This window comes from Nilaparvata lugens, chromosome 1 (assembly GCF_014356525.2).
Source record: "Nilaparvata lugens isolate BPH chromosome 1, ASM1435652v1, whole genome shotgun sequence".
Taxonomy (NCBI): domain Eukaryota; kingdom Metazoa; phylum Arthropoda; class Insecta; order Hemiptera; family Delphacidae; genus Nilaparvata; species Nilaparvata lugens.
Genome location: NC_052504.1, coordinates 74,827,912 through 74,855,079, shown reverse-complemented (window position 1 = coordinate 74,855,079; position 27,168 = coordinate 74,827,912). Strand labels below are relative to the sequence as shown.

The 27,168-nt window shown below is 36.1% G+C and overlaps 1 protein-coding gene and 1 long non-coding RNA gene across 3 annotated transcripts in view; both read right to left on the bottom strand.

Moving 5' to 3' along the window:
• Positions 1 to 27,168, bottom strand: part of LOC120354907 — a 181,093-nt gene that overhangs the window by 131,238 nt on the left and 22,687 nt on the right. The window contains exons 2-3 of the long non-coding RNA XR_005573295.1: positions 18,725 to 18,785; positions 944 to 1,015 (exon numbers count right to left, since the gene is read on the bottom strand). This is a non-coding gene — a long non-coding RNA (uncharacterized LOC120354907). The remainder of the gene's footprint in view (positions 1 to 943; positions 1,016 to 18,724; positions 18,786 to 27,168) is intronic.
• On the bottom strand, positions 22,967 to 26,000 carry LOC111053602. Of its 2 annotated transcripts, XM_022340522.2 has the most exons (4): positions 25,757 to 26,000; positions 24,611 to 24,952; positions 24,424 to 24,513; positions 22,967 to 23,400 (listed from the first exon to the last, which is right to left on the bottom strand). In XM_022340522.2, exons 1-4 carry the CDS (start codon positions 25,848 to 25,850, stop codon positions 23,309 to 23,311), a joined length of 618 nt encoding a protein of 205 aa, XP_022196214.2. In that variant the 5' UTR covers positions 25,851 to 26,000; the 3' UTR covers positions 22,967 to 23,308. The 2 variants fall into 2 exon arrangements, with proteins under 2 accessions (XP_022196214.2, XP_022196215.2); XM_022340523.2 differs by lacking the exon at positions 24,424 to 24,513 and having other exon boundaries at positions 25,757 to 25,953.

Below are 27,168 nucleotides of genomic sequence, written 5' to 3'. Positions count from 1 at the left end.
ATATATGAGAATAATAATTATTCTCATTGTCTATTATAAGCACTTCCGAAAGCAAAAGTGGAAGGTCATAGCTCTAGCAAATCTGAATATCAAGAAATTGTCCAAGTATTTTTATTTTTTATTCTGATTTGTCTAAATAACCTAAAAGATTATGTTCAATTATGTAAAAGGTTGAGTTTATACTTTTTATTCTTCCAAATGACAATAAGATGATATTATTATAAATGTTTTAATTATTGAATGATTAACACAAATAATGAAAAGTTTTTGATCAGCTGGTTTATCACACTTGAAAAAGTTTTTGATCAGCTGGTTTATCACACTTGAAAAAGTTTTTGATCAGCTGTTTTAGCACACTTGAAATTCGGCCAATCTGATGTGATCTGAATGTCAATGGAAGTTTAGGTTAGAAGTTCTATCCTTCTATGAAAATCGAATTATTTGAATAGTTTATAATATATATCTTATCTGTATTTTATTCATTTAAATAAAATGATAGTATATTATTACAGAATACTTTATTGAATTCTAGAAGCATAAAATGATTCCGTTTATCCACCATGTTCCGTGATAAACGCTTTACTAGGAGGTTTGAGGTTAGATTCTATTATACTCTGAAAATTGAATTTGAATAGTTTATAATATCTCATTTGTATTTCATTCATCCAAATAAAATGATAGTATCTTATTGCAAAAACTTTATTCAATTCTAGAAGCATAAACTGATTCCGTTTCATAAACTATTTTGTAAACACGTTCACATCAAATCAGAATCAGCTGACTTCAAGGTTATTTTACAGCCCTAGGGCCGTAAAAATTTTACCGGCCTGGTCAGAAAACAATCACTTTCGGCCTCCATATGACGCACGTAAACCAGCTCATTACATCCAAGTGGGGCGAAAAAACTATTTCAGGCCAATGAAATTTGTAAATCGTTACTTACTCTGGTGACTTCAGTCTGTTGTAGCTTGATAGCATTCTGTTGATGATCATTCTCTGACTCCCGGCCGTACATCTGAAACATATCAATTAATTAGAACAAGATTCTGTAGGGTGAGAGGAGAGAAGATTGCAATTCGATATTGTTTATAACATATAAAATTGAAATATTTAAGTCTCTCAAGTCCAATATGAATAACTTTGATCAACTTGTTTTTGACAACCTCATCAATATGTATGTTGAATCCATCCTATCATTTTAAATTGATTTGTTAGTTGCATTTCTATGAAAAAATGTTTAATCATTGAAGTATATGGCTGTGGTACACAAAAGTAGAAAGAATAAAGATATGGAGCTGATTAAAAAAAAGGAAATAAATTAAAAATGAAATTTTTTTTCAATCGACACGTAAAACAATCGAAATCGAAGCACAACTATTCCAATTACTTCAAACTCAACGATTCGATTAAAGTATGGAAGAAATTCCTCTTTTGGAAAATTTAATTTTGAGACTGGAGCTGAAATGAGGAAACCCTCACACACACACGACCACAACATAATGGGAAGCCACCTGAAACCTCATGCATGGGCGAACGTGCAGTGTTATCTGTGGAGTGGAGTTTCAAAGAGGGAATTTTATAAATTCTAGTTGAGTATTGCATGCCTGCTTGTATTCAAAATAATGTTGTATAGAGCAGACACGTAGAGCAAGGCAATCACCAAGATTGCTTTGCGCAGTTTTAATCTAAACTGATCTCAGTTGCTCTATCCAGTTCATTTCAACCATTCACGGAAAATGAACAAACTCAGCCGTTGGGAAAATTGAAACTACAGCTCGCAATTAAAATTTGTAAGCGTCTGACAAATTGAAGATAAAATTCTACTGCAAATGTGTTTGGATGGAGAATTTGTTTCGTTTTCTGATGCGTTCTTATGTGAACTAGTATCATTTTTAACGACCAGATAATAAAAAACCTAGAATTCAAATATCATTTCCATCGGGAAAGGATTGAAACTCAAGATAGGATGAGGAATATAAGAGAGGAAATAGAATGTTACATTTGTTTTAACTCGGCTGAAATGAATATGATATTTTTTAATGGTGATGATTTCTTGGACAATATCTCTATTGATCCCTCCTCTTTTCTAGATGGAAGAGCTCATGACAAGGTGGTGAACATCAATTTATAAAAATTATACTCATTGCGCTAGGTAAAACTCGTGGAATTATATAGAAGTTGTTAAATGTTTTTCAACATCCGTATTATCTGTTAAAGATGTTTTATGCAATTTATTGTGATATAGGAAATTAATTTTTCTCATCCTCGATAGTAAAAGCATAGCAAAGACTAATTAGCATAGTAAAATTATCTGCCCCACTGTTAATTTGTATCATCTGTGATTGAACTCTCATAAGAATATTATAATAAATTATAGAATTATAATGTGATGCAATGGCTGATTATGAATATGATTCTAGTTCTTATGTATTATATATTATATCTTACTAATGACAATTTTCATAATTGTGCTACAGTGGAATAAATTGGAATCACATTTTCATTTATTACCAGAAAAGCATACTATACAAACAAAGAGCAGGAAAATACAAAAAATATACATAAAAATGTTCGTTTTAAAGAGCTCTGCAATTTATCTCAAATAAAACATAAACTTTACTCCACTTTACTTGTTCATCATATCAGTAGGGCTTCTTATTGCTCGAAAACAGGGTTTCGTGGGCAGTTCGTGAAGATGGAAACAGAACCAAATATTCTGATTCTAGGGTACCTCAGGATATCTGAATCACTTGATGCGCATTTGAGGGTCATACGACTGGGCCGCGTAATGGCCGATTAAAAATGTCGGATCCAGCAATAATTAAAACGGTCATAGAATGGTTAATGTAATATATCACTAATATCCTTCGTCTAACAAACACAACAGACAAGAGAACACAACTGAGAACACATAACATACATTAAGCAAATATTTATTGACAAGGAAGTCTGCTAATTTGTATGGACACAATATAATAAGGAATTCCCTGAGTGTTTTTTTGATCTCCCTCAAGCCCTCAATTTCTCAAGTTGGGAGTGAATTGAATATTTTCATTACCATATAAAACGGGCCAAATTCATCCAGGGTATGATTTGAGATATAACTATTTATAAGGATACTGTACTGGCTGAAAAGAGCTACGTTAAACAAATAAAAACAGAGGTGACTGATAAATGATTTATTGTCCTATTTTCGGCCTGTAACTGATTGGAGTAATTGAAAAAAAGACAAAAATAGCAAAAGTTACTTGGAAAAACAGGATAAGATAAATTGTAGTGGTGATGACAGCCGGTGGACTAGACGTCGATGAGATAGAGGGCGCGAGTTGAGACGCACAATTATTATGAGGTGGTATGCTGTTGGTGACGTGTACCCATGGACCCCCTCCCAAGTGCTAGGCACCGTTTACACAGCTGCACAAACAAGGCGGCCCAAGAGCCGCAGTCGATTATGACGACAATGATGATGATGATGAATTGAATTCACCTTGGTCCAGTTGCACTGACAGACCACTTCACACCTAGCACATGCAATCCACCCGACATTCTCTTCATCAACCGATGTATCGTCACTTGGCGAGTGGAGAGGAGGTGGGTGTGTGTCGCACAACATTTTTACCTCAAAAAATCAAAATCCAATTTAGATTCTAACGAATGGTGCGTTGGTTCGATCAGCAGCAACGCAGGCCGGCCGTACATCCTCTCTGTAATTGAAATTATCGATTAAAACACGACGCGATTGTTCATTAAAAATGAACGACGACGACGACAGAGTGAAACGCGTCAGTGTGTGCAGTGTGCACGTAGCTTAATCCCGGCTGCGTATTAATATTCAAAACGCGAAAATAGAAGCGCAAACTCACGCACTTACTCACCACTTACACTGCTCACGGGCTCTCGGCTCGCCTCTGCTCAATTTAACGAGCCCCAATTCCCAAACAATTGCATCGACTTCCATTAAGTTGGACTGTCCAGTTTATGTTATAAATGTTTTTCGGAGTGTATCGACTGAGTTCGTCAGACGAATATACTTCATGGAAACATCATGAATAATATTGGCCGAAGAGAATACTGTTGAAATGGCCTTTCTAAAAAAATTGAAAAGTTAGTATTGTCTGAAAATTCATTTCTTGATAGTAGCTCTTATTAGGTATTGCTAATAGCAATGGGGATTATAATACTCTTTGTAGTTTCTATTTTTCTATACAGATAGGAAATCTGCGGATTCTTATACTTTTTGCATTCTTTCCATCTTATCTCAATTTACTCATCTAATAGTAATTCAACGAGTATTCATGACTAGAAAAGATGAGTTCATGATGATAGTAGGCCTACTTCAGCCACAGTACCTTGTGCTCAGCTCCTCAGCTGATTAGAATGTGATGATTATGAGGAATAGAGTTCTATAGTTTCAGGTAGACAGATGATAGGGTAAGGTACAATTTTGGGATTTTGAATATCATATCTAATCTGCTGATGAAACTGGCCTCAAGTAGCCAGTTCTCATGATGAGTGAGTAGTTCTCATGATGGGAGAATCTAGAGAACAGTGCTTATATTCAATACAGAGTACTGAGTTTAATACAGAGATTGACAAAAAGAATAAATGCAAACAACATCAACAACAATACTCATTAAAACAAAATAAAAACAAAGTGGTGCAAAAAAAACGGTGGGAGATTGAAGGGGTTTTTCAACTATGGATATCCAAGCACTAGGAAAACCTTCAATCCTTGAGAAGGTGAGAAAGGTATCAGGAAAAGTAAATAGACGGTAGATATGAAAGGATGGGATGGGGAAGAATAATAAGGAGAAGGATGGAAAAAAGAAACCGATAGGACCAGGTGTTAAAAAAATGATTTGAAGTACTAGATGAATTACAAAGGATTGCAGAATAAGCAAGCACACAAGTCAGAAGAGTAAACTTTGAAGAGAAACATCTCATAGATAGAAGAAGTAATTGCATTTGATCCAGGTGTTAATATCCTGTTTTAGTTTTTTAGTTATTTTCGCACATTCAATGTACTGTTCGGGGGTTGTATCAATGATCCTACTGCATAGTATAAGTATCATAAGTTATCTTCTGATGTTCTATGTTTGTATTGTAAATTAAATATTTATTTGCTGTAGGTCTTAGGTTGTATAGGCTGTTGGCAACGTTATTTGTAGGAGGGAAATCAGTTTTATGCTTAATAATAAATTTTACCACATTAAAAATATATAATTGCCTAATTTTGAGTGTTTTGAATGTGTTGGGAAACAATGTCTGTTTCTTTATTGATTTCGTGAATAAAGATTCAAACTATTTCGTGAATGAAGATTCAACATGTGTGTATTTATATTAAATACAGCTCTTGTTGTTGAGTCAGTTTTAATTCATACATCATGTCAAAAAACCCTCCACTTTCTATTGTCATCCAATCTCATAATCTACTAGAAGTAAATTTCAAGTAGCACCTATTTTGATACTAGCTAGCAGCACCTATTTTGATACTAGCTAGCAGTAACTTTGTAATTCGACCATGAGCTGCTCAACAGTGAGTGTCTAGTGTTATTGTGATGTCACATTAAATTAGATTGACACATCCTTGAAGACGTGAGGAGAACGTGTTGAGGAAAGTGGAAGTTATCGAGTATGATAACCAGCAGAAGGATTTGTCACCGTAGGAAGCATATGCAATTACCTGAGATGGAAGTTGAAATGAAGCCTAAACACCTCGCAAATAAGCGGCGCTATTCTCGCGTTATAATATCGTACAAGTGCAAGTTTGTAGCGCAGAGCTCGTTATCACTGATATTCGATAGCGTGGAAAGCATCATGTGTATATATTATTATAACTTCTAAGCGCGCGATAACGGTTTGAAACGGATGAAGTGTAGTTGGAGGGATGGTAAAGACAAGGAGAGGGCGTGTGGGAGAGAAAGAGTATACGAGAAGGAATTTGAAGAGAAGGTAGAAGGAAAGTGGAAACCAATTAATACGTAACGAAAAGTTATTTCTGCAGAGTAATTTCGTGGAACGTGGAGCGATGGCGAAGTGAATTTCAGACGGAAGATTGGTGTTGGTTTTGGAGAAGTCGGCATGGCTTAAGGGAGATGGAAAATGCTGTGGTGAGGACGTGGGTGGTGGAGAGGGGGTCAGGCGAGTTTCCCTAATCAGTAAATTACGTATTCAACATGACGGCTACACCTTACGAGCTGCTCAAGATTTAAACGGCACACGTGCCACTGCCACCGTTATCAACCGTCCTAGTTGCACTAAACATCCAATCAAACCCATCAATCCTAATGGCATCTATTTCAGTAGAGTAGTATTCCTACATCCACTTTCTTCGTTTCGTCAATTTATCCTAGTGTTGTTGCTTCCAACACAGAAAAAATCTCAAGATTTTGGAATGTAAATTAAAACGTGAATGTAACATGCCAGCCAGGTCACTCGACATGTACATTCTTCCTACAGCGCATGCACCCACTAATTGTCAAACACATGAAATGTAAATGTTTGAGTAGAAGAATATCCTGACAATACTTTTATTTTCCGATCGATAACATACCTCCAACTACAAAAAAGAAGTACTTATAGAAGAGAAACATTTGATTAATTAACTAGTACAGAAATGAAAATATTCTCAAATATTATCAAAGCTTATCAATTGATTTGAATTGAATAATTTCCTTTATCAAGGGAAAAGTTAGGACTATCATCTCTGCCACACAACTCTAGAATCCCTGAATTTGCATAGAATCTTAGAAATGAATTTGAGGGAAAACGAGAGAGAAACCTTTAAATGAACTTGAAAAGTGAACTTGAATGTCAATTTATTTCTAAAGTTCCATTCATTTTCATAAGCTAATCATGAACAGTCTCCAGTCATTGAAGGCATTAGTCCGTTTAGACAACTTCAGACACAATCCAATAATTAAAACTCAATTACCTGGTATGAGTGACTGACTATCAATAAAATTGTTAATGCTTCAATTTTTTCAACTCAATGGTTTGGATGTGCGGCAACCTAATCATCATTACAGCTCTCTAATAATAAATAAAACTTGTATCTTCAACAGTAATAGTTTGCATTTGAATTTCTAAATTTGAAATTTTGATAGAACTCGCTACTGGTATATTATAGTGGGATATTATACACAGATATACGATCAGGTGTCGGTCACCTATGTGGAAAAATCAATGTATCTAAATTTACTCTGATTCGCATATTTGTGGACTAATTAAGAGTAAAAATACAATTATTATCGTTGAATTCAAAGTAAACGAAGTGGAAGAGAAAACGTGAGAAATAGAATAAAAAAAGGTTGGTTGGAACTTGAAAAGACCATGATAAATCTAACTGAAACAAGCTACTTTGATTTTTTGCCAGGAGTTGGGACGAAACAAAGGATTTTCTGCGGAATATACAAAAACCGACCACCACGACAACACGAAATTGCCCGAATTTAATAGACCAAGGGCTCGCGCCCCTTCGTCATTGAGAATAAAAGCCTTTTTTGGAGCGAAATTTAATTAGTTGTTTGGCTTGCAACTTGCCCTGTATTCGTTTTTAGCGCTACCCTAACTTGGTGGTATCAATGGATACCAGAATAGCCAGCAGCCAACCAGCCAGCAGCATGATGCAAATTCCATCTTCTCATCCCATGACCCCATCCCATTCGCCAAACCACTAGCCCCAACACCAGTAGCAGCTAATAATTAAATCCCAACATTACAAAGTCATTACCTCGCAGCCAGTCTATTCCAGAAATGCGTTCACAGCTCCAAATAGATTTTCACAACACATTTTTCATAGCGTGGCTCCATTTTGACATACTCATTACAGTTGTTGCATGGCATTCGGATTCAAAGTATCTCAAATTAAGATGGAAACAAATTTCATGACAGACTGAAACAAATTCAGCCTGATTGTATTTATGTTGAGAGAGTATCTTTGAGTCTTGAGGCTGTTGAAAAACTATTCTTGATCAAGAGTAGAGTGCACATTTTTTTCAGAAATCCGACATCGTGAATCGAGTTTCCAAACTGAAATATTTTGTAAGAAGAAATTGAGTATTCTGAGTATCCTCATCATAATGCATTTTCTTCACCTTATAACTAATTGACAATCAATCTGTAAGTACCAAAATTGGTGAACACTATTAAGTCCTATGTACTAAAACTCCCATCCACCCATCTTTGATTTGATTGCTATTCAATATGTGTGAGTACTAAAATTACTGAACATTGATCATTATGTGCTATGTACTAAATCTGCCATCTACGTATTTTGATTGTTGAACTACAAGTTAATGGACTATAGTGCAGCTCTTTTCGAAATTTCATTGAAAAACTAGGATGCAATGATTTTTAGTTGATGGTTCACATCTCAGCTTCTCATCCGGGTGGTCAGGAAGATGTAGTAGGTTCATTTTGTAAAGATCATTAATTTTTTCATACGAAGCTTGATCATTTTTGGACAAGTAGCTTGAAAAATCATTTCATGAAAAGCGTGAACGTTAACAAACGAGTGGGTTCAAGAAAGCCGAAAATGCGAGCGTACCTAGAGAAGAAAGCGTTCGTACGGTAGTCGTAGATAAGACAAGAAGGAGACGTCTCAAGTAGAAAGGAGAAGGAAGTCGGGCGACGCCTAATTACACGGTTGCGTCTGCCTAACAAAGAGCACTTGACCTGACATTTAAAACAGCAGCCGCATGACGGACTAGACGAAGAGGGCATCACTGCAGAACAGGGGCCAAAAATCACCGTGACCTGACCTGACCTGACTGTGCCCGGCCCTGATCCGGTGGCGCCCTCTTGGAGGCCACTTGGCCAGTCAGCACTCTGCATCCGCCAAAGGGTTGCAAGCACTCTTCAAGCACCACCACCACCACCTCTTCAATTGCCAACCCAGCATCTTCACAATTCTGCCACTGAGCAAATCTAACCAACAATTGTTATTTCTGTAACAATCCTACCGCTCAACCACAAATTCACTAACCGAAAATTTAAGAATTTGACATTATTGATGCACAGTTTTACTACTGATTCCAAAATTGACAATTGACAATTCTACAGATTGTTACCTTACTGCTCAACCACGAGTTCTCAAATAAAAAATTGAGAATCTTACTTTATTGATGCACCGTTTCACCACTGTTTTGGGAATATAACAATCTCACTGCTCAATTAGGAATCTACTAAAAAATGAGATTACTGATGTACTGTTCTATTTGTGAGGGAAAGAAAACAGAAGGCTTATAAATTCTGCAATAGTTTACCTCAAGATGAAAGATCCTGTCAATCGTATTTATCGATTTTAGAGAATGAATTTATTAAGTCAGAGTATGACTATTCATGAGAGATCGATGCATTGATCATGGTTGTACAGTGATTGTTCGAGGGCTATTTCAAATACCTTTTAATAGTTCTATTAGGAGTTATTTTATTATTCATTTTTCTATCTCTTCAAGATTTCAAATGCATTTCATTGAAATGTGATTGTATATCAACTCTTATTCTTTCATTTTCTTTTTTTTTAATTTTATTCCTATTCTCGGAATTACTTCATTATGTAACAGGAATTCAGTAACTTAATTATTGTTGTAAGTCAGGTGTGCAGCAACTCCTTCATGCATACTCTTTTACTGGGAATCATGAACGTATTCTTCTCCACATGGAATGAAGAGCCTGAACCATTCGCACACTCGATTCCGATACTTAACTCCACGTGGACTGACAGAAACTCAATACGAATGTCTGGGTGAATGAACATTATCGAACAGACATTGCCAAGTGTCGTCGACACGATAGTTGAAATTTAAAGGGAAAAGCGTATGTGAGTACAGCCAAGCAGCAGTATAACAGTGGCAGTTAACTTAATTCTTCTCAAATCTCAGCGCAGGAAGTCGAATTAATCAATAGTAATTGGAATGATTCACAATAGTTAGATTCATCCTCGGCTGTCAATTTCTCCAAGCATATTTCAAAAATCCACCATTTATAAAAGATAGTTTTACTTGTTTTCAAATAATGGAGCTCGTTGCTGTAGAAGTTGATATTGAATCAAACTAATCCAAGACTGTGTTATTTGTCGGGTATTGTTTTTTGACCAACAAATGAATATCGTAGTTTTACTTATTTGTATATCGTGTAATGCACAAGAATCAGCTTGGATGACTAACTGATAAATTTCTGTGAATCTTACAGAAAATGTAAAATCTATGGGTTTCATCTTGAAATTGTAAATTTTATAGAAATGTATTCCCCACTTAGTATTCAATTAATTATTTGGATCAAGAATAAAGGTGAATTAAACCGAAACGTTCCTGACCCATTTATTTACGAGTGGTTTAGAAAGTTATTCAAACCAAAGCCTTTGAACAATCAGAAAAGAGTCCGGTGCAAGTTGAAAAGTATCTGGAACGGCAGGAAATCAAATCAACAGATGGGAATAATAATTATAGAGGCAGCCAAGTCCAGACCCATGTGGCAATCCGTGACGTCAGTTACAAATACTCACTGTGATCCTCAGAATCCCCGTCCCCAAATCAAGCGTTGGTGATGCATTCAAACTTTGCATTGGATATAATGTTTCATACTCGGTGCCAAATCACTACTTGTGCTTCAATATTGATCATACGAATACACTCAGTATATTCATTTCGAACAAAATATCTCAAATAATTATGTGATTGTTCACATAGTATATCCATTATTATGTGAAGTTATAAGACATTTTCGTGAGTTAATGAATGAATGGTTTTTTTTCTTAATATAAATATTTATTAATTTGTGAATAATCTTTGTTATACGAATATTATTGTTTGTAATAAAAGGAATATTAGATACAATTTTATAAGTAAATTCACTTCCTATTTGTTTTTCTACCCTTAATTTATAAGTTAACCTTGATTTTCATTGAATTTTCAACTCTGGTCAGCTTCAATACCTTTTGATCCAGTTCATCGAAGTTTCACAGTACTTCAGTTGGATGTGTTGGTATTCTATATATAAACGTAAACATAAATCATCAAGTTTCAAGTGGAATAAATAGAGATAGAGGAGCTGCGATTCTATCGCCTGGAAATTGAGATGACAAGACCGCCTACTTTACAAAAGATAATCATTCAGAGCAAGTGACAGCGAATCAATTGAGCAGATCGTGAATGACCGAGTAGCAGCTGAGCGGCCAAGTCAGTTCAAGTCGAGTCGAGTCAAATCGAGGCGAGTAGCTCCAGGCACATGACAACTCCAAAGCAGCTTTATTGAACGAGGTTCGATCTTCTGATGGCATAAACACAACTTGAAACATCGAAATAATCGCCGCGGGGTCGAAGACATCGTCTTCCAACTAGTTGAGCATGAAGGGGTTGTGGTGACGGAGGGGTGATGGTTAGAGGAGATGATATTGGATGAGTCGGAGGAGGATCAGGAGGAGAAGGAGGAGGATTCCTGTGGGAACTTACAATAACTGTTTGTTGGCCATAAGGCTCCGGAATAACTTCTGGTCTTCTACATCTTCGTAGTAATTAACAAGGCAATTTGGTGAGTTGCAGAATTTCTCACAGAAAATAACAGAAATCGTTATTGATAAATAACGAAGGATCAATGTGAATGATCAATGAGAGCTATAATTATAATGTTGTTTATAGTGTAGTTTCAAAGTTGCATGATATAATGTAACAATCGCTGATTGGAAACATTGCTCTAGGAATTGTAAAGTTAAAAAACATAGGCTAAATAATTAATGGTTGATACTACGAAGATCAATACTGAGAGTGGAAAAACGGTAGAAATTATTTTCAATATAATTTTCTTACGGCAATAATTATCTTCTCGTTTACGGATAATCATCAAGAATGGTAGAAACGTATTTTTCTCCATCCTAGATTCCTAATGTAGTCCTGAACACTATTTGAATTGCTGACACAACATTACGACAAGACTTGGTGCAATCCAGGAGGCTTATTCACTTTATAGTTTTCCTGCAAACTTTTATAGCGGCTGTATTCCTAATGGATGTCGAGCTTTCAGGAACGCCATCGCCTCCACTGAATCTCAACCAGCGAGCACCCAACCCAACCCCCTTGTGGGAAGGGGGTTGAGAGCGCACTTTGCAGGGCTGCAGGCACCGATTATTTATTGCTCGCTTGTTTGCCACCCTGTGAAGGTGTTTGTGGAGATGGCGGGAGAGGAAGGGTACTAATTAAAGAGCGGCCGCCTCACTTGGAGTATTGAGAGTACATTCCAATTTCCACAGATTGCTCTTCTTGCAGGCAGCCAGCCTCCCAGCCTCCCAGCCCGTCTGTCGTCTTGGGTTTTGCGTCTTCATTTTATGAGAGTGCTTCCGTGGAAAGCCATAAGAACTGCTATCGATTCTCTCTCTTCCACTCTCTCTTCCTCCCACCTCGCTCTAATCAATATTCATTTGGAACGATATAAATAACACTCAATGGAAATCTTCTTTATAACTCAATTAACCTACACCAGAATCTACAATAACATAGCCTCACATGTCTTCCGTTTACACTTCCCAGATACTCAACTCCTGGTAACACAATTATTATTAAGCTTCTACCATTGTTCATAGTGCAATTCGATATCTAAAATAGCATTTCAGTCTATCCTTTCCGATATGTTTTAAGTGCTGGAGAAGAAGCTACCTAAATTATTGTTGCTAAAAAACCGAAGCCTATTGCATCGAGAAATAATACAATTAATATTGATGTAATTTCAATTAATATAACTTTTCAGATTGTTTTAAAATATTTCCTGATTGAGTTGGATCCTCAACTAACCTAATACCCCCTTATAGATATAATTATTTTCCGCTTACAAACTGTTCACAAAATGAGTGTACTGGTAGAAATGATTGCATAAGATTGCAAGTCAATCAATTCGATTATTATATTCTGAGAATTATTCAATGTACACTAATTCAGCGGGTGAATGATGTGATCAAACAATGTAGATTTTTTTAGATCGGTTCCTGAAAGGATTATCAGGGTATTCACTAAAAAACAATGAAGGCAACGTATTCATATAAATACAGGTCTGGGCGAATGTGAACTGCAGAATTAGACTTATCTCGCAAATTTTCCAGTGGCATGAGAGTTGGCGGAAACGGTATCCACTCGAAATATTAAGCTGTATATTTTGCTGGAAGTCCTTCAGCTTGGTTTTGTTGGTTATTATGACTGGAATTATTCTCAAATGATCTGCTCCATTGAAATAAACGTTCAGAACACTCCATGCCGAAATGTTCCAGAAAAGTAGCTGATGTCAAGTGGGAAACGGCTTTCAAAGCAGTTCTAAACCCACTTAGACGAATGAATTGAATTCAATTCTTTGTCTCAATCTGCTCCATAACGGAGCAAGATCAATAATATGGTGGATTGACCACTTCTGCTAACCGGTGAAGCAGTATTTCGATTTGTTATCGATAATTCTTCAAAAACTACCAATATTTATTGCACAATTTCTTCAAAATCCAGAGGAATGTAGAAGTTACATCCAAAACACATTAACTTATGAATGGAAACTTCTGTATTATTTCAGACGGGATCAATTCTTAAACTCTTCAGAGAGTTCCTGCAAAATAATAAGCTCTCAGTTAGTATGATGAAGACTATGTTAGTATGAGGATAAGAAGTTTATCGTACATTCTATTCTCCTATGGTATAATAATATCGATAGTACCAGTACGTTATGGTTATTCAGCGATGGAGTGAGATTTCAGAAGAGTGAATGAAGAATCTCTAATAGATAATTATTGTGGAATCTATGCTAAAATCTCTCTGTTGTCATATTTTAAAGGTTCAGCCATCTCCAATGAACTCCACCTTACAACATAAGGTTTATATCGTCGTAACTCAATGCAGAAGTTTTTCGCAGTGTGCTTCCCTCCATTCAAATGTCGCTGTAAGGTAACTCATTCGGATGCATGGAAGGAGAGAGAGGAGAAACTCAGCTACAATCAAGGAGCTACATGTGGGACGACTGAAGAGATTCCAATATCCTGTCTCCCAACAAAGTCTGCAAGTTTGAACACACGTTGTCTGTTCACAAATAAGAAAGTTGAAGGTATTCTTCACAAAGAAGAAGGAAAGAAGTCGTGCATGTTTTCTTGTGTTGTCTGTCGACTGGCTGGGAAATAATTTTCCTGGCTACAAAAATAGGGCCCGAGTTTCCCCGAGTTGTCGCTGGCGGCTGAAGTGGCTAGAGTGCGTGCTTCATGCGCTGGGCGAGTGAAGCGCACTCGCTTGCCTCAATCAACGAGAACGCACGAGTGGCCCGCTAAGCAAGGCAGGGCCAGGGCTCCTGGCCACAGCTGGCTGGAGAGGCGTCATTTCCGCACAGGGTTTGTGTTTACACGGCCCGAGGCACAACTGCTCTGCTCTAGCGGAGGGTGAGCCATCGATCCAACTCCCCCCTACCACCCCAGACACCAACCTAATCCTCCCCACCACACCCCTAATCCTGTCCCCGTCGGAAAAGTTATGGACTCGAGAAAAAGATTCACCACCACTGCCATAATCATCGTCGTCAACCACCTACTGCACAATTATCATTTTTTATTCCACGAATTTACACTTCTCATCTCATTTCCATTCATTGCAAAACGAGCAGCTGTATTATTGATATATTTATATTCTATTGGCTGCGCGCTCCTCGTTCTCGTTCCCCCATTTACAGCCAATTACCAGCCAACCGTTATTCGCAAATCTTATCTGATTCCTTCTTCATTCTCCGCTACAATAGCTCCCTCCTGCTTCCCACTGCCGCCTCTAAAAAGATCTTATTTCGCGAGGCTATAGAAAACTCGTGAAAATATTGCATATTTCTATGCTGTTGATATTCGAATAAAAGCCACATTTTTATTCTTCCATGAATTGGATATAAAAATGTACACCTCATCACAGATCAATCTGGATTTATTGCCAGTGTACGTGCAGAGAAGAGTGTTGTCACTCAGCTCAAGTTGTTAGGTTAGTTAGTAAGTTTTATTTCGTTCAATTATAATCTATTAATCAATTCATTGAGTTTGTATTCTAAAAAGTTTTACTCCAAATATTTCCATATAATTGAAATACATTGCCCAACTTCATCTTTATCATCATTCTCCCATCCAAAACGAGCTATACAACATTTATCCTTTATTAAATGAGAAACTTACTAGCCGCTCTTGTCACTGTTATTAGGTTTCCGAAGTGAAAGTACGGATAGTGTATAATATTATATCAGGAATATTTTTGTATAATTGTGTGGAAGGTGGTTTAGATATTTGGTGTGTTCGCTTCACCCGATAGATGTTTTATCCAATTGTTCAATAAAAATTTCAATTTCGTCACAAATCAAACATTAGCTCACTATGCAATCAGATATATAGATCTACAGAGGAATTCTCACAAAACTATAATTGAAGGAGGTGGAATGGTCTCATTGAATAAACTACTCTACTCTCCAATGTAACGTTTTGTAACTACTATTGCCATTAAGCGGAATAATTCACGTTTGAATGGTTTATATTTTTGAAGCAGCTCTACCTGATGAATATTTCAAGTGAACTGACGAATAAAGCAGGAACGAATCTTTTGATGTGGCTAGTGGAAGGTGGAAGGTGGTGGGTGGAGGGTGGTTGGTGAGAGTAGGCAGCGAGCCTCGCGTGCCAATCGCCCCTAATATCGACACACTTCTTCAGCTGTCCAAACACACATTATGAGCAAATAACCACTGAATATAGTCGGCTTGTATAGATATATAGATGTATAGTATATAGGCTTGTATAGATATAGCGTGTATTGAACCAGTGGCTACTAGTCGATTCATATCGAGACTCGGTAATGAGCATTTGCCACGCACCGATAATAAGAAGCTCGAAAGAAAAACGTGCTCGCATCGTCCATCCTATTGTCCGGCTCGAATATCGATCGACTTCCACTTCAAAAATAGACAGTATACACCCCCTCTGAACACCACCCCTCCCTTTGTCAGTCCCGCTAACGAGCACCGCCCTCCAATCAAAAGCCTCTATTTAAAATGCCAAATAGCATCATTTAATGGGCGTGCCGGCCAATCTTAATACCTAAATGCACACTTTCACTTAAAAAACTGGCTGCTAATGCCAGTCGGCGAGGTGTCTTTTGTCAATAAGCATTCAGCAAATTATTAGTTGCCACATCTAGCGTTTTTAGATTAAATACTTTAATAGTTATTATTAAACGAAGCTCCAAATTGAATACTTCCTTTGATTCATCTAATATTGAACGTGTATTTTATAATTCAGTCAGGGGTGTGAAATATTTGGAAATGATTTGGAATTGAGCTTCAATAGATATGAATGATTGTTGAAGTCTGACGGTGACTTACCTTTCAGTTTATCTCTCAGAAGTCCCTTAGACCTATCTATATCTATGCCATAATTAAAATAATGAAGAATTAAAATTATCATGTTCGGGATAGGAAATACATGTTTCACGCATCATCACTTTTGAACTACAAAAATGATTAACTTGAAAATTTTCATATAGTTTCAAAATCTTTTTATATATGGATTTTTATATGCCCATTTCCATTTATATCAATCAATTGATCCTCAATCAGTTTTCTCAACTTTAAACTTTATAGAATAAAAACATATATTATTATCCAATATATTATTACCTATAAACTTGAATGTAAATAGGGGAAGCGAGCAGGACTTGGGAATAAAAGGTTGTAGGGTCGAGTCCAACCACAGTTATTTTTCGCTAAGAATTTCCAACTTCAGTGAAGATAATCTACGTAATTTTGACAGAATAATAAATAATATTCTTACTCTTACAATTTATTTTTCTATTTTTGTCAAGTGAATTTGATAGTTTAATACTTTCAATTTCCAGCTTGGAACTATGAAACTATGATTCAATATATGTGTGTTTTCTAATGTAAAATATATGAATACTGAATTAGAATTTCTAGGCTATCAAACACTTCCAATCAAATCTCTGGTAGAGAGTTACTGGGAAGGATATATTGAATATATTTTCTCCAAAGAATGGTCAAAGCTCCGCGAATTCTTATTCACATGTTTCAAAAACAGGAGGAACACAAATGAAAAGGACATTTTAAAAAAGTGATTTACATATATCTAGGCTGTATATAAGCCAGTATATATTGTAATCTGCATAAATAAAGCACACAATCAATGAACCAGTCAATCAATCAAAGTGGGCAATATTAGGTTTATTATTCAGCATTTTCACTGATGACGTTTTCCATCAACTATGATGAAAATGTCATCCTTTAAACGGTATGAGAATTACTAATAATACTACTGTATTCAAACTATTACAAATTACACTCTACTGTTATTCACACAATTGTATGAACAATTGAGTGAACTATTGATTGAACTCAAATAACTCACATCGTATTAATCAGAAACAACTTCTACTATACCCATGGGCGTAGATCCTGGGGGGCACACGGGGGACGCGTCCCCCCCCCCAATATTTTATGGTACAGGCTATGACCCCCGGAAAAATTTATTGAGATTTTTAATTATGCTAACACTAAGAATTTAGTATGAACATCTCATTTAAGGTGTTCGTCTATTATTTTACGATTTTACCTAAGTATTTTGTATCTGAAACTCTCTTCAAACAAGGACAGTTACAAGAGTTACAATCACAGAGATTTAAGACTTTGTTTTGAAAAATGTGATTACTCATGAGAATTTATGTTGATCTTTGAAACACAGTTTTAGCTATCAAGTAAAATTACAGCTTTGTATGGTTTGTGAGTGTAGAACTTTTTGGTTGGTAATCAAAACAAACAATACAACTAATGCTGTATTATTAAGCTGTTTTTTGTAAATAATTTGTATTTAGTAAAACTCAAAACCATTAACTCAGAATTTTATTTATTTACCCAATAATTTACCACTGCCAAATAAGAGGATTTAAAACGGATTTGAAGTGAAATATGCTTCAAAAACCATCATTTTAATGAACTATTTTTCAAAACAAACTTCGCTGGGGGGCACCCCCCCCAGACCCACCGGTACGTCCCCCCCAATGTCAAAAAGCTATCTACACCAATGACTATACCATCATACAGTATTGTCTACTAAAATATCAGCGTCTACTGCTAGGGAAAAATATAAACTTACAAACAAGTTTTTTTCCTATTTGCAAGTTTTTGAACAACAGTAATAATGTTTCTGGCGTGGAAGGTTTCCTTATATTTTGACAAGATCTAAGCTGGACAGAGATAACATCTCCAGATAGTGAGTGCTATTCAAAAACAATACTGGATTCGATGCGATGATGATAATAATATTCGAGCTGTTTTGGAATGGAAATACAGTGCTGTATCCGCTTGGCTCTCCAACGCGACGAAATAAAATCCTGCCATAGCCACGCCCCCACAAAACAGGCTTCACATAATTTTCTCGTTTTGCTTTGGACATAATGGTACTTTTGGCAATTTTATTTTCCCTTCTCTCTATTACGCCAACATTTAATCCAATTTATGCGTCTCCTTACATCCATTACTAACCTAAAGTTTCGACATTCAAGTACTTTTCGCTCTCTGAATTTGTAATTTTCTTTTAAACACGGCCAACTGTGAGTGGACTCCTTCAAGTTCATGAGTAATAAAAGTTCTTGTTTTCGTCCACTGTGACCTACAAGAGCCCGAGTGCAAAGTAACGTTAGAAATGTACTTGTTTACTAATAAATCAAATAAAACTTACCAGTAAGCATGATTTGAGTTGAAAGGTTTTAATTCAGTATCTTCCTGTACTGCCTTGACATCTGAAAGAAAAATTTAATCTTATAAAATGGAAAACTCAGTTCTATTCATGGTTCTAAAAGTGATATGGATGAGTCTCTGAAGAGTAATTTGAGGAAATTGGAAAAAATAACCTGAATATGTTTACTTATATTGGATTACAATATACTATAAAAATGGATTATAACAATAATCTGGAACTAAATAGAAATAACAATGACTGTCAGTTGATGAGCATTCAAAGTCTGTAAACGCAAACAAATTTTTGATGTTGAAAGGCGTCACACGCTTTTGAATCTATACTCTCATTAATGGTGCATAATGAAGCACTTCAGAAATATAAGGCAATCAAAGTCTCATCCAGTTCGATATGGTTTTAAAAATACATTGAGCGTCGGAAATTTAGATTTGAGTTGAGATTTGAATGCCTGAGAGCCTGAGTCATTTGTAACTACGTTTTGCTCATTATTGTTGCACAAATCCAAGTCATAATCGATTTATGAGAGAGCTATTAATGATAGAGCTATGCTGTTGCTATTACCATAGTTTTATAGCTATTACCGTTTAAATGCCAAGTTATCCACTTGAACAGAGGGCGATGGCTTCCGACTGATTTTATGTGATAGCAACGCAGAAGTTCACAATAATATAATAAAATAATTCATTTATTTGATTTGAAACAATAAAACAAAGAAAAACTTCATGGAAAAGGAAACTGGGTGTCAGGGGATGGAAACGTGAGGCTGCCGATGAAGACGAAGGCATTTTAAAGGAGGTCAAGGCTCTGAAGCACGAAGGAGTAAGTACTTTTTGGGGTGGACAAAAAGTATACGATAAGAGGAAACTGACGGACGTTTGCAGACAGACGGAGAAAACATCTCTCCCCAGGTATCCAATGTTGCAACGCCCACAGACGTCCGTCTATCTGCATAAATGTCTGCTCACGTCGTGATTTTTTCTCTTTCTCCTGTGTGCGTTCTCCTATGATTATCATCTAATCTAGAATGCATGCAATTTAATACAGAATCATTCCAGGTTATATCAATGAATAATTTTACCTGCCTAATTGTGCATTATAGTGAAAAGATCGCGAATCCATTTTTCTATCACTATCGTGAGAATCATTCACTCTAAAAGATAGCATTTTCGTTCGATACAAGACACCTTTTTGGAACAAGCTTTATTATGTAATCCATTTCCAAGTGTAATACAAATAATGTACAAATATTAATCACCTTCACACCTTGACATTCTTTGTATACATCGCCGGCAGAACCATCTAATTGAACAGAAGCACCGTGATATAGACTGGATCATTGAGAAACTGTCACTTGCGAACCGCTCTGCACCTTTACAGACAGCTATGTATACAAAGTAATCGATTCAGCAAATGGTATTTTATTTGGTGCCTTGTACGTGGATAGTGGGAGGAATGATTATGAGAGATGAATGGACCTACAGTTTCAAAAAAAGTCTTAACCACCAGGTAGTCATAATAGCTGGCTAATATTATGACTACCTGGTGGTTAAGACTTTTTTTGAAACTGTAGGTCCATTCATCTCTCATAATCATTCCTCCCACTATCCACGTACAAGGCACCAAATAAAATACCATTTGCTGAATCGATTTCTACTGTAACTATAATGGAAATCATCCTGTGCCCTCATTAGATCGCATATTGAAGGAACGCATGTTGACAGTTGCATCTCATCAATCTTCGATTAACAAATGCATGCACAGCTAACAATTCGAGATACTGTCAGTGGTCGTCTGTTTGAAAGGTAATTCGTGTCGTGGACGAGTGGAAGGAAGAAATGAGGAGTGAAACATGAGAAGTAATTAGTTGGCCATCAGGTTTGAGCGCGGCAACAGCAAATAGTGCTGTTGATGGCAAGCTCATGTTGACGGGATAAGTACATCTTTCATAGGCTGGCAGTGCACAGTGCACTCACCACTTGTCACCATTTGGCGGACGGGAGGGCTGAGGCGGGTTGAATGAGCTGCAGCACAATTTATATCAGGCCCGATTTGCATTTACAACGACTAACCGGGCAGAACACGAGATAAAGGCCTGCAAAGCACTACCTGCACTACGCCGTCAAGTGGTGGCCAAATTTCAACATTACTGGCAAACACAATTATATGCGATTACATACTGTAGCTGGCTGCTCAACGCTCCACTAATAATTCCAGCCACGAACGCTCTCACTCTCTCTTTCTCACACACACACTCTCTCTCTCTCCCAGCTCGATCGATATTCGAAAATTTTCATCTCTCTTCATCAGGCCTCAATTACGGTTATGACCAGAAATTTTAATAGGGTGGCTAATAATGATTATTTATTAATCCATTTTTTACAGACTTATGTTTTCGAAATTGTCGACCTAGCGGCTACCGAAGAACGGAAAGATGATCATGATTCAAGATCATATTGAGATAATATGATTCAGCATTTAAAGTTACCAGCTGTAATAAACACGTCACCCTATGATAAATTGTGTAGGCTACTGGTATTACAACGGTAGTTTGGAGTTGAAGTGTAGTTGATTGGTACCAGCTGTAGATAATGGTTCCTTAGAAGACCTATACAAATAATTATCACTCCCCTATCATTGAGTAACCGGAAAATGTTGGAAAAAAATTATTCACCTGATGGAAGAGAGTTGCTCATATTGCATTCATTAATGGCAGAATAATTTCCATTTTTTTTTAAATTTAGCTTAGCTTATATTCATCCTAAAATGGAAGATGGAAAGAATATGTAATTCTGTGTGATTCATCGTACATCGCATATTTCCTGGACATCCATTGACAATCAACAACTATGAAAACATTGAATTCATCTTTGAAACACTGATTTATCCTATCTATTTTTTTTTAATTCAACACTTTACTGTTAGATATTACTACCAATTAATTGATTGAGAAGAATATGTTTTGGGAATAATGAATACTTCATGACTAAGAACATAGGAAGTCCGTATTCAGATGTGAATGAAAATATTGATTGTCAGATAAATTTCATGATTCACCAAATAAAGTGAAGTGTGACATGAGATACATTGACTTTTTGGCGGTACGAAGTTCGCCAGGTAAGCTAGTTGTAAATAAAGCTTTATTATTAATAGTCAACGCTGAAAAAAGACAGGCTCAATCACCAGAAATACTATAAATTCTATGAAGGACCAGTAAGCCAATAATTTTGAGTAGTTCAATCACTTCCATTATGGACACTGGCTACATTATGGGCAATCAATACGTATGAAATTTATTAGCTACAAAATGAAAAACTTTGATTGAAGTGACCCAGACTATTACAATATGAATAACCATTTAGATCAAATATAAGAAATTACTCACATCTCTCATCAACTCGTACTTTTTGTTCACAAAATATTGACACAAAAATATAAGTTATATTGAATGAACTCACGGCTAATAGTAGTTACTCAAGCTTGTCTTTTTCTATAAACCACAAATAAATATAGGTTTATGTTTGACATCTTGTTTTTGTAATCTTGTTGTCTATTAAGAAATTTTTCAATGTTTTTTTTTGTTTGTAATAAAATTTGAATATGACCTTCCACTTTTGCTTTCGGAAGTGCTTAATAAACAATTATTCTCATATATTTATTGTTTATTTTTCTATGCGGCGAAAAATAGCGTTCGCACCACAGGCAAAAATGTTTTTCCGGCTCTCAATCTTTTCTAGTCCTCGGCCTACAGCCTCGGACTTGAAACCCGATTTCGTGCCGAAAAAGTCTCATTCTCGGCCCTAGGTGCGAAATATACTATAGCAGGTCTAGTATAGTATTAGCAGTATTTGTAGATTAGTTGAAAAGCAGACTGGACTCGGGCGATTTCCTTCTCGGAGAAGTCAATACCTTCACACCACTTTCAACTAGCAACTTTGATTATTATCAGTCTGGGTGATGATTTATGAAAATGATAAAATATTCTATTTCAAGACCCGGTTGCACGTCTATTGAATTAAACCATGATTAACAGCTGCTTAAAGGCGTTATCCGATTCTCCCATTGCATTGGCTCTAGTGCGAGATTTGACTACCATTCAACCCACTGTTGGTTGATAGGTAACCTCGGACTCCTCATTTCTTTCTAATTATTAATTTGCATACTAGACACACTAGACAATAATTATTAAATCATCATGGATAAATGTTTTGCCACATGAACTATAGATCCGTTTAGACAATCTTTATTCGAATATTTAAATATTGATTGAATATTAGCACTGAATTATTCTTACTCCAAAAATTAACAGATTCTTCTAAGGACCATCTATGCACAATCCACGTTCAACGCTATGGGTTTTCTAGGTTTTCTAGAAAATGAAGTAGCATTCATTTCAATATGTTACATTTGGGTATCAAATGAAACGCTAATCAATCTCCGTTCAAACGTAGATGGTACATACATTTACATTGGTAACTTCAATTCAAAGATACTATATTCTATTCACAAGAATTAAGTCATTCATTCACAAGTTATAAACATTCTTTAATAGGCAGCTGCTCAACTTTTTCACCAAAACCAACCACAACTCTTCTTCTTATTGGAGGGACGATAGGGATAAGTAGCATAATAATCATCGTCGTCGGATGAGCTATCATAGTCTGGAAAAATTAATACAAATATCAATTATAAGAAACCAAATTAATAATATTGAAAGTATCATGATATAATTTATGACAACATTCTGAATAAAAATGACTTGAAATTTCAAAGCCATTGATGTATTGAAATGAATTTAGATACAAGTTTTGTTTCTTACAACGAGCAGTATAGTAGACTGTATTGTGTGCATGGAGATATTATTTTGATTGGCCGTTATTTGTTGAGGTCGGAATACTCAAATTTCACATAAATTTTAATGCATGATAATAATGCTGAAAGTTGAAGAAAATATTGGATTTGTGCATGCAAATGATGAATGTTGAACATTGGATCAGGAGAATGTGGGTGTCATGTATAGCGAGCCCTGAAAGAAAACTGCATGTAGTGCAGGTCTAAACGTACGTTTTCGTTTATGTTACCTTCTGAAGAAGTGAGTTCCCATGGACTCACACATGAGCAGCCAGCTTGAAAACTCCCATAAGAATAAATGCTACTCTTTCTCAGAAGTATGCCGCGGTCGGTCGCAAGAATCATCATCATCATCATCCTCTTCCTTCTCCTTCTTCACTCCCTCCTCCTCCTATTCCCCTTCTCTTCCTCCACCTCCTCCTCTACCTACTCCTCCTCCTCCTCCTCCTCCTCCTCCTCCTCCTCCTCCTCCTACTCCTCCTCCTACTCCTCCTCCTCCTACTCCTCCTCCTCATCATCATCCTCATCCTTCCTAATGAAGACACCTCACGAGCTGAAGGCAGAGCACCATCCATATCGAGATTTATAGGTTAGATTGGAATGATTTTTTTTTACCGTTGGATTCATAATGCTCCTATGACTAACAAATAAGTAAATAATATGAATTAGCCTACTGTTTCATGGAACTACCATTGTTGACATGAACTACCAATAATTTATCATGAGCTAACGTTTGTGATCATGAATAACCGATTCATGAGATTTCTATTTGATCTAGAATTCACTAATGAAGCTGTAATTTGAAATGAGAATAGAAATAATTCTTAACTTACAATTATTCTTCTCTCCATGATTATAATCCATACCAGAGTCGTAATAATCGTCATAATCATCATTATATCCGTAACACGTCAACGCATGGGCTGTGGAAAAATCAGCATGTAAATTTATATTTAAGCATATAATAATAAAACATTTTGAATTAATTCAATTTATATGCCAGATGAACTGTCAAAATACCTTCACAATTTTCTGGTGCACTTTGATATGTTTTCTGATAAGCTGCAACTCCTTTGCCTCCTCCATGAGCATAAGAATGATTGTAACCTTTGCATTCACCATCATAATTCTTGTAGGCTGAAAGTTCTCTATTTCCTCCTTCATGATTGTAGACTGAAGCACTATTATATCCACTTCCACCCTGATGATTGTAAGGGGAAACTCCTTTGTCTACTCCATAAGCATAGTCCTTGTGTTGTTCATCGCATCCACCATCATAACTGTATGGCGCCATATTACCCTTTTTGCTCTGATATTTACAATTGGAAGGTGCCATACCACCTCCCATGTTCGTACTAGTCCCTGCAACACAATTTGAGGCTGCTTTATAATAGTTCAAATTTACTCTATGGTAATAGTCCTACAATTTTTTCCTGACAAATCTGTGAAGAATCTTTGAAAAATCCCTCACTGTTCTAGCTGTGTATATTTTAGAAGTCCTCTATAATTTATTTTTAACCAATGAGATTTTCTGTACAATGGATGTGGTGCGGCACACTTATAGGACTAGAAACCGGGGCTACACTCTGATGCTTCCCTCCCAAAGACTGATAATTTTACAAAAGGGAACCTATAACGTCTCTAATTGTTCAACTGCGAACACCTTTGGAATTGTAAAATTTGGTGATGTATGTCTGCCAAGAGTTGTTACTCTCTATCTCTCCCTACATTAATACAGTACAAGCAATAAGTTCACTATCTTAGCAATAAAAACTGCAGCAGTTAAAATGCAAAGACTGAAGTTGGGATAAAAACTAAAACCCAGGAAGACAATGGGCAGTGGTTCACTATAATTATGGGATCCTGTTAGTAGATTGTAAAAATATCATTTCGACGTTTAATGATCATGGTTAACCTACTTTAAAGAGATATTATTTTATGATTAAGTTTATTTTCAGATCAATATCTAGCTGAATAAAAATAAAATCAACCTATTTTTGGGAAAAGCCATATATTGTACTCTATGGAGTACTGAATTTTCTCTCATTGAATTTAAAATAATAATATTATGTATGAAGCATAATAATCATGAACTCCTAGAATGATAACCTGGTTTGTTCGAAAACAAACTCTACTATTTGTACATGTAGTTATCAATAAACTCACCATTCTGAGAAGGACCATAGAACTCTGATTTCTTTGGAACATTTATATAAATATTTGAATTATTCTCAAGGGAGATCAACTTTACTTTAAGCATGATGTTGTTTGCCTTCTCTCCCCTGAAAAGTTGAAATTTTTCACAGAGAATTTTGCACCTAAACTTGGCTACTTCCTAAATTGATTATGAACCCAATCAAAAACTCATGGTCAGATACTTTGTAAAAAATAATCTTATAATTTCCAAATCTGTATCAGCTGCTGATTAACCTAAAATAGTTGAATATTTACTCTTGTTCTAATGTCTGGGGGTTAGGCTGCACCAAGAAGTTGCTTGTAATACAGAGTCATGTTTTATAGTTCTTAACTTATTGCTCTGTTATTGTAGACGTGCTATTGAATAATTCTAATGGGTTTGTTTTTATTTTATCAGAAGGCGTTGTCGGGCGGTATTCCTGCCGGTAACAGGCGAGACGCCACCAACGAGCAAGTGACTAGCAACGGCCAGAGCTTCTTCTGCCCAATGTGCTACAAAAGCATTCCGACCTAGGGCAACCTTAAAGTTCTTCTAAAAACTCATCGACTCAAGGGCAAATATGGATGCGACATTTGCGGAAGAATGTGAATCCGATATTTTATACGGGGTTTTTCTGAGGGTCAGGGTGATGCACACAAGCTCTAGGATTGTGCGTGGGCAATGAAAAATGATGATGTTGAGAAATGATTGATTCTACACTGGTGGGTTGTGAACTTCTAGGAAGAGATTTTAATAATAATACTGTCAGAATGAAGAAACTAGCCTCAGACTAGCTACACACACATTGATTTTTGTTCATGGTTTTATGAAATAGGCTCCTGTCAGTATTATTCCACTGCTGATTTTTACTGCGGATACGAGATAAGACACTTATTACAGGATTGAATTACAATTGTGTTTTTCATGAAACACAGAAGGACAATTTATATGTATTCACCTGAATTACAGGCATATTTTAAAAGAGTTATACAGTAATTTGATTAATAGGAAGTGTGACCTGTATCATCCAGACAGAGACTATCTAGAGACACTACTACTTGAGAAAGAAGTGTTTTGACTACTTGCAGGTACAGTAACTATATAACCATGGCTTATTTATTATAGTTACTGTTGTTACAGGGAAGTCGCATGTAATTCATGCCCTATAAAGCTGGGTCTACACCAAAGTTATTAACAAAATGTTTCAACAGATAGCATAAACAGAGCAAAATGTTAATAACTTAATCCTTATAGATTCTATTAGATTGAATGGAGCTTGACAAACACATATGTTCATCATGTGTATGATAAGTTATGTTCAATCTAATAGAATTCATGAGTGAAGAGACTTGAAATGTTATCAAAAATCCACTTTATGTAAATAAAAATTAACATTTTACAG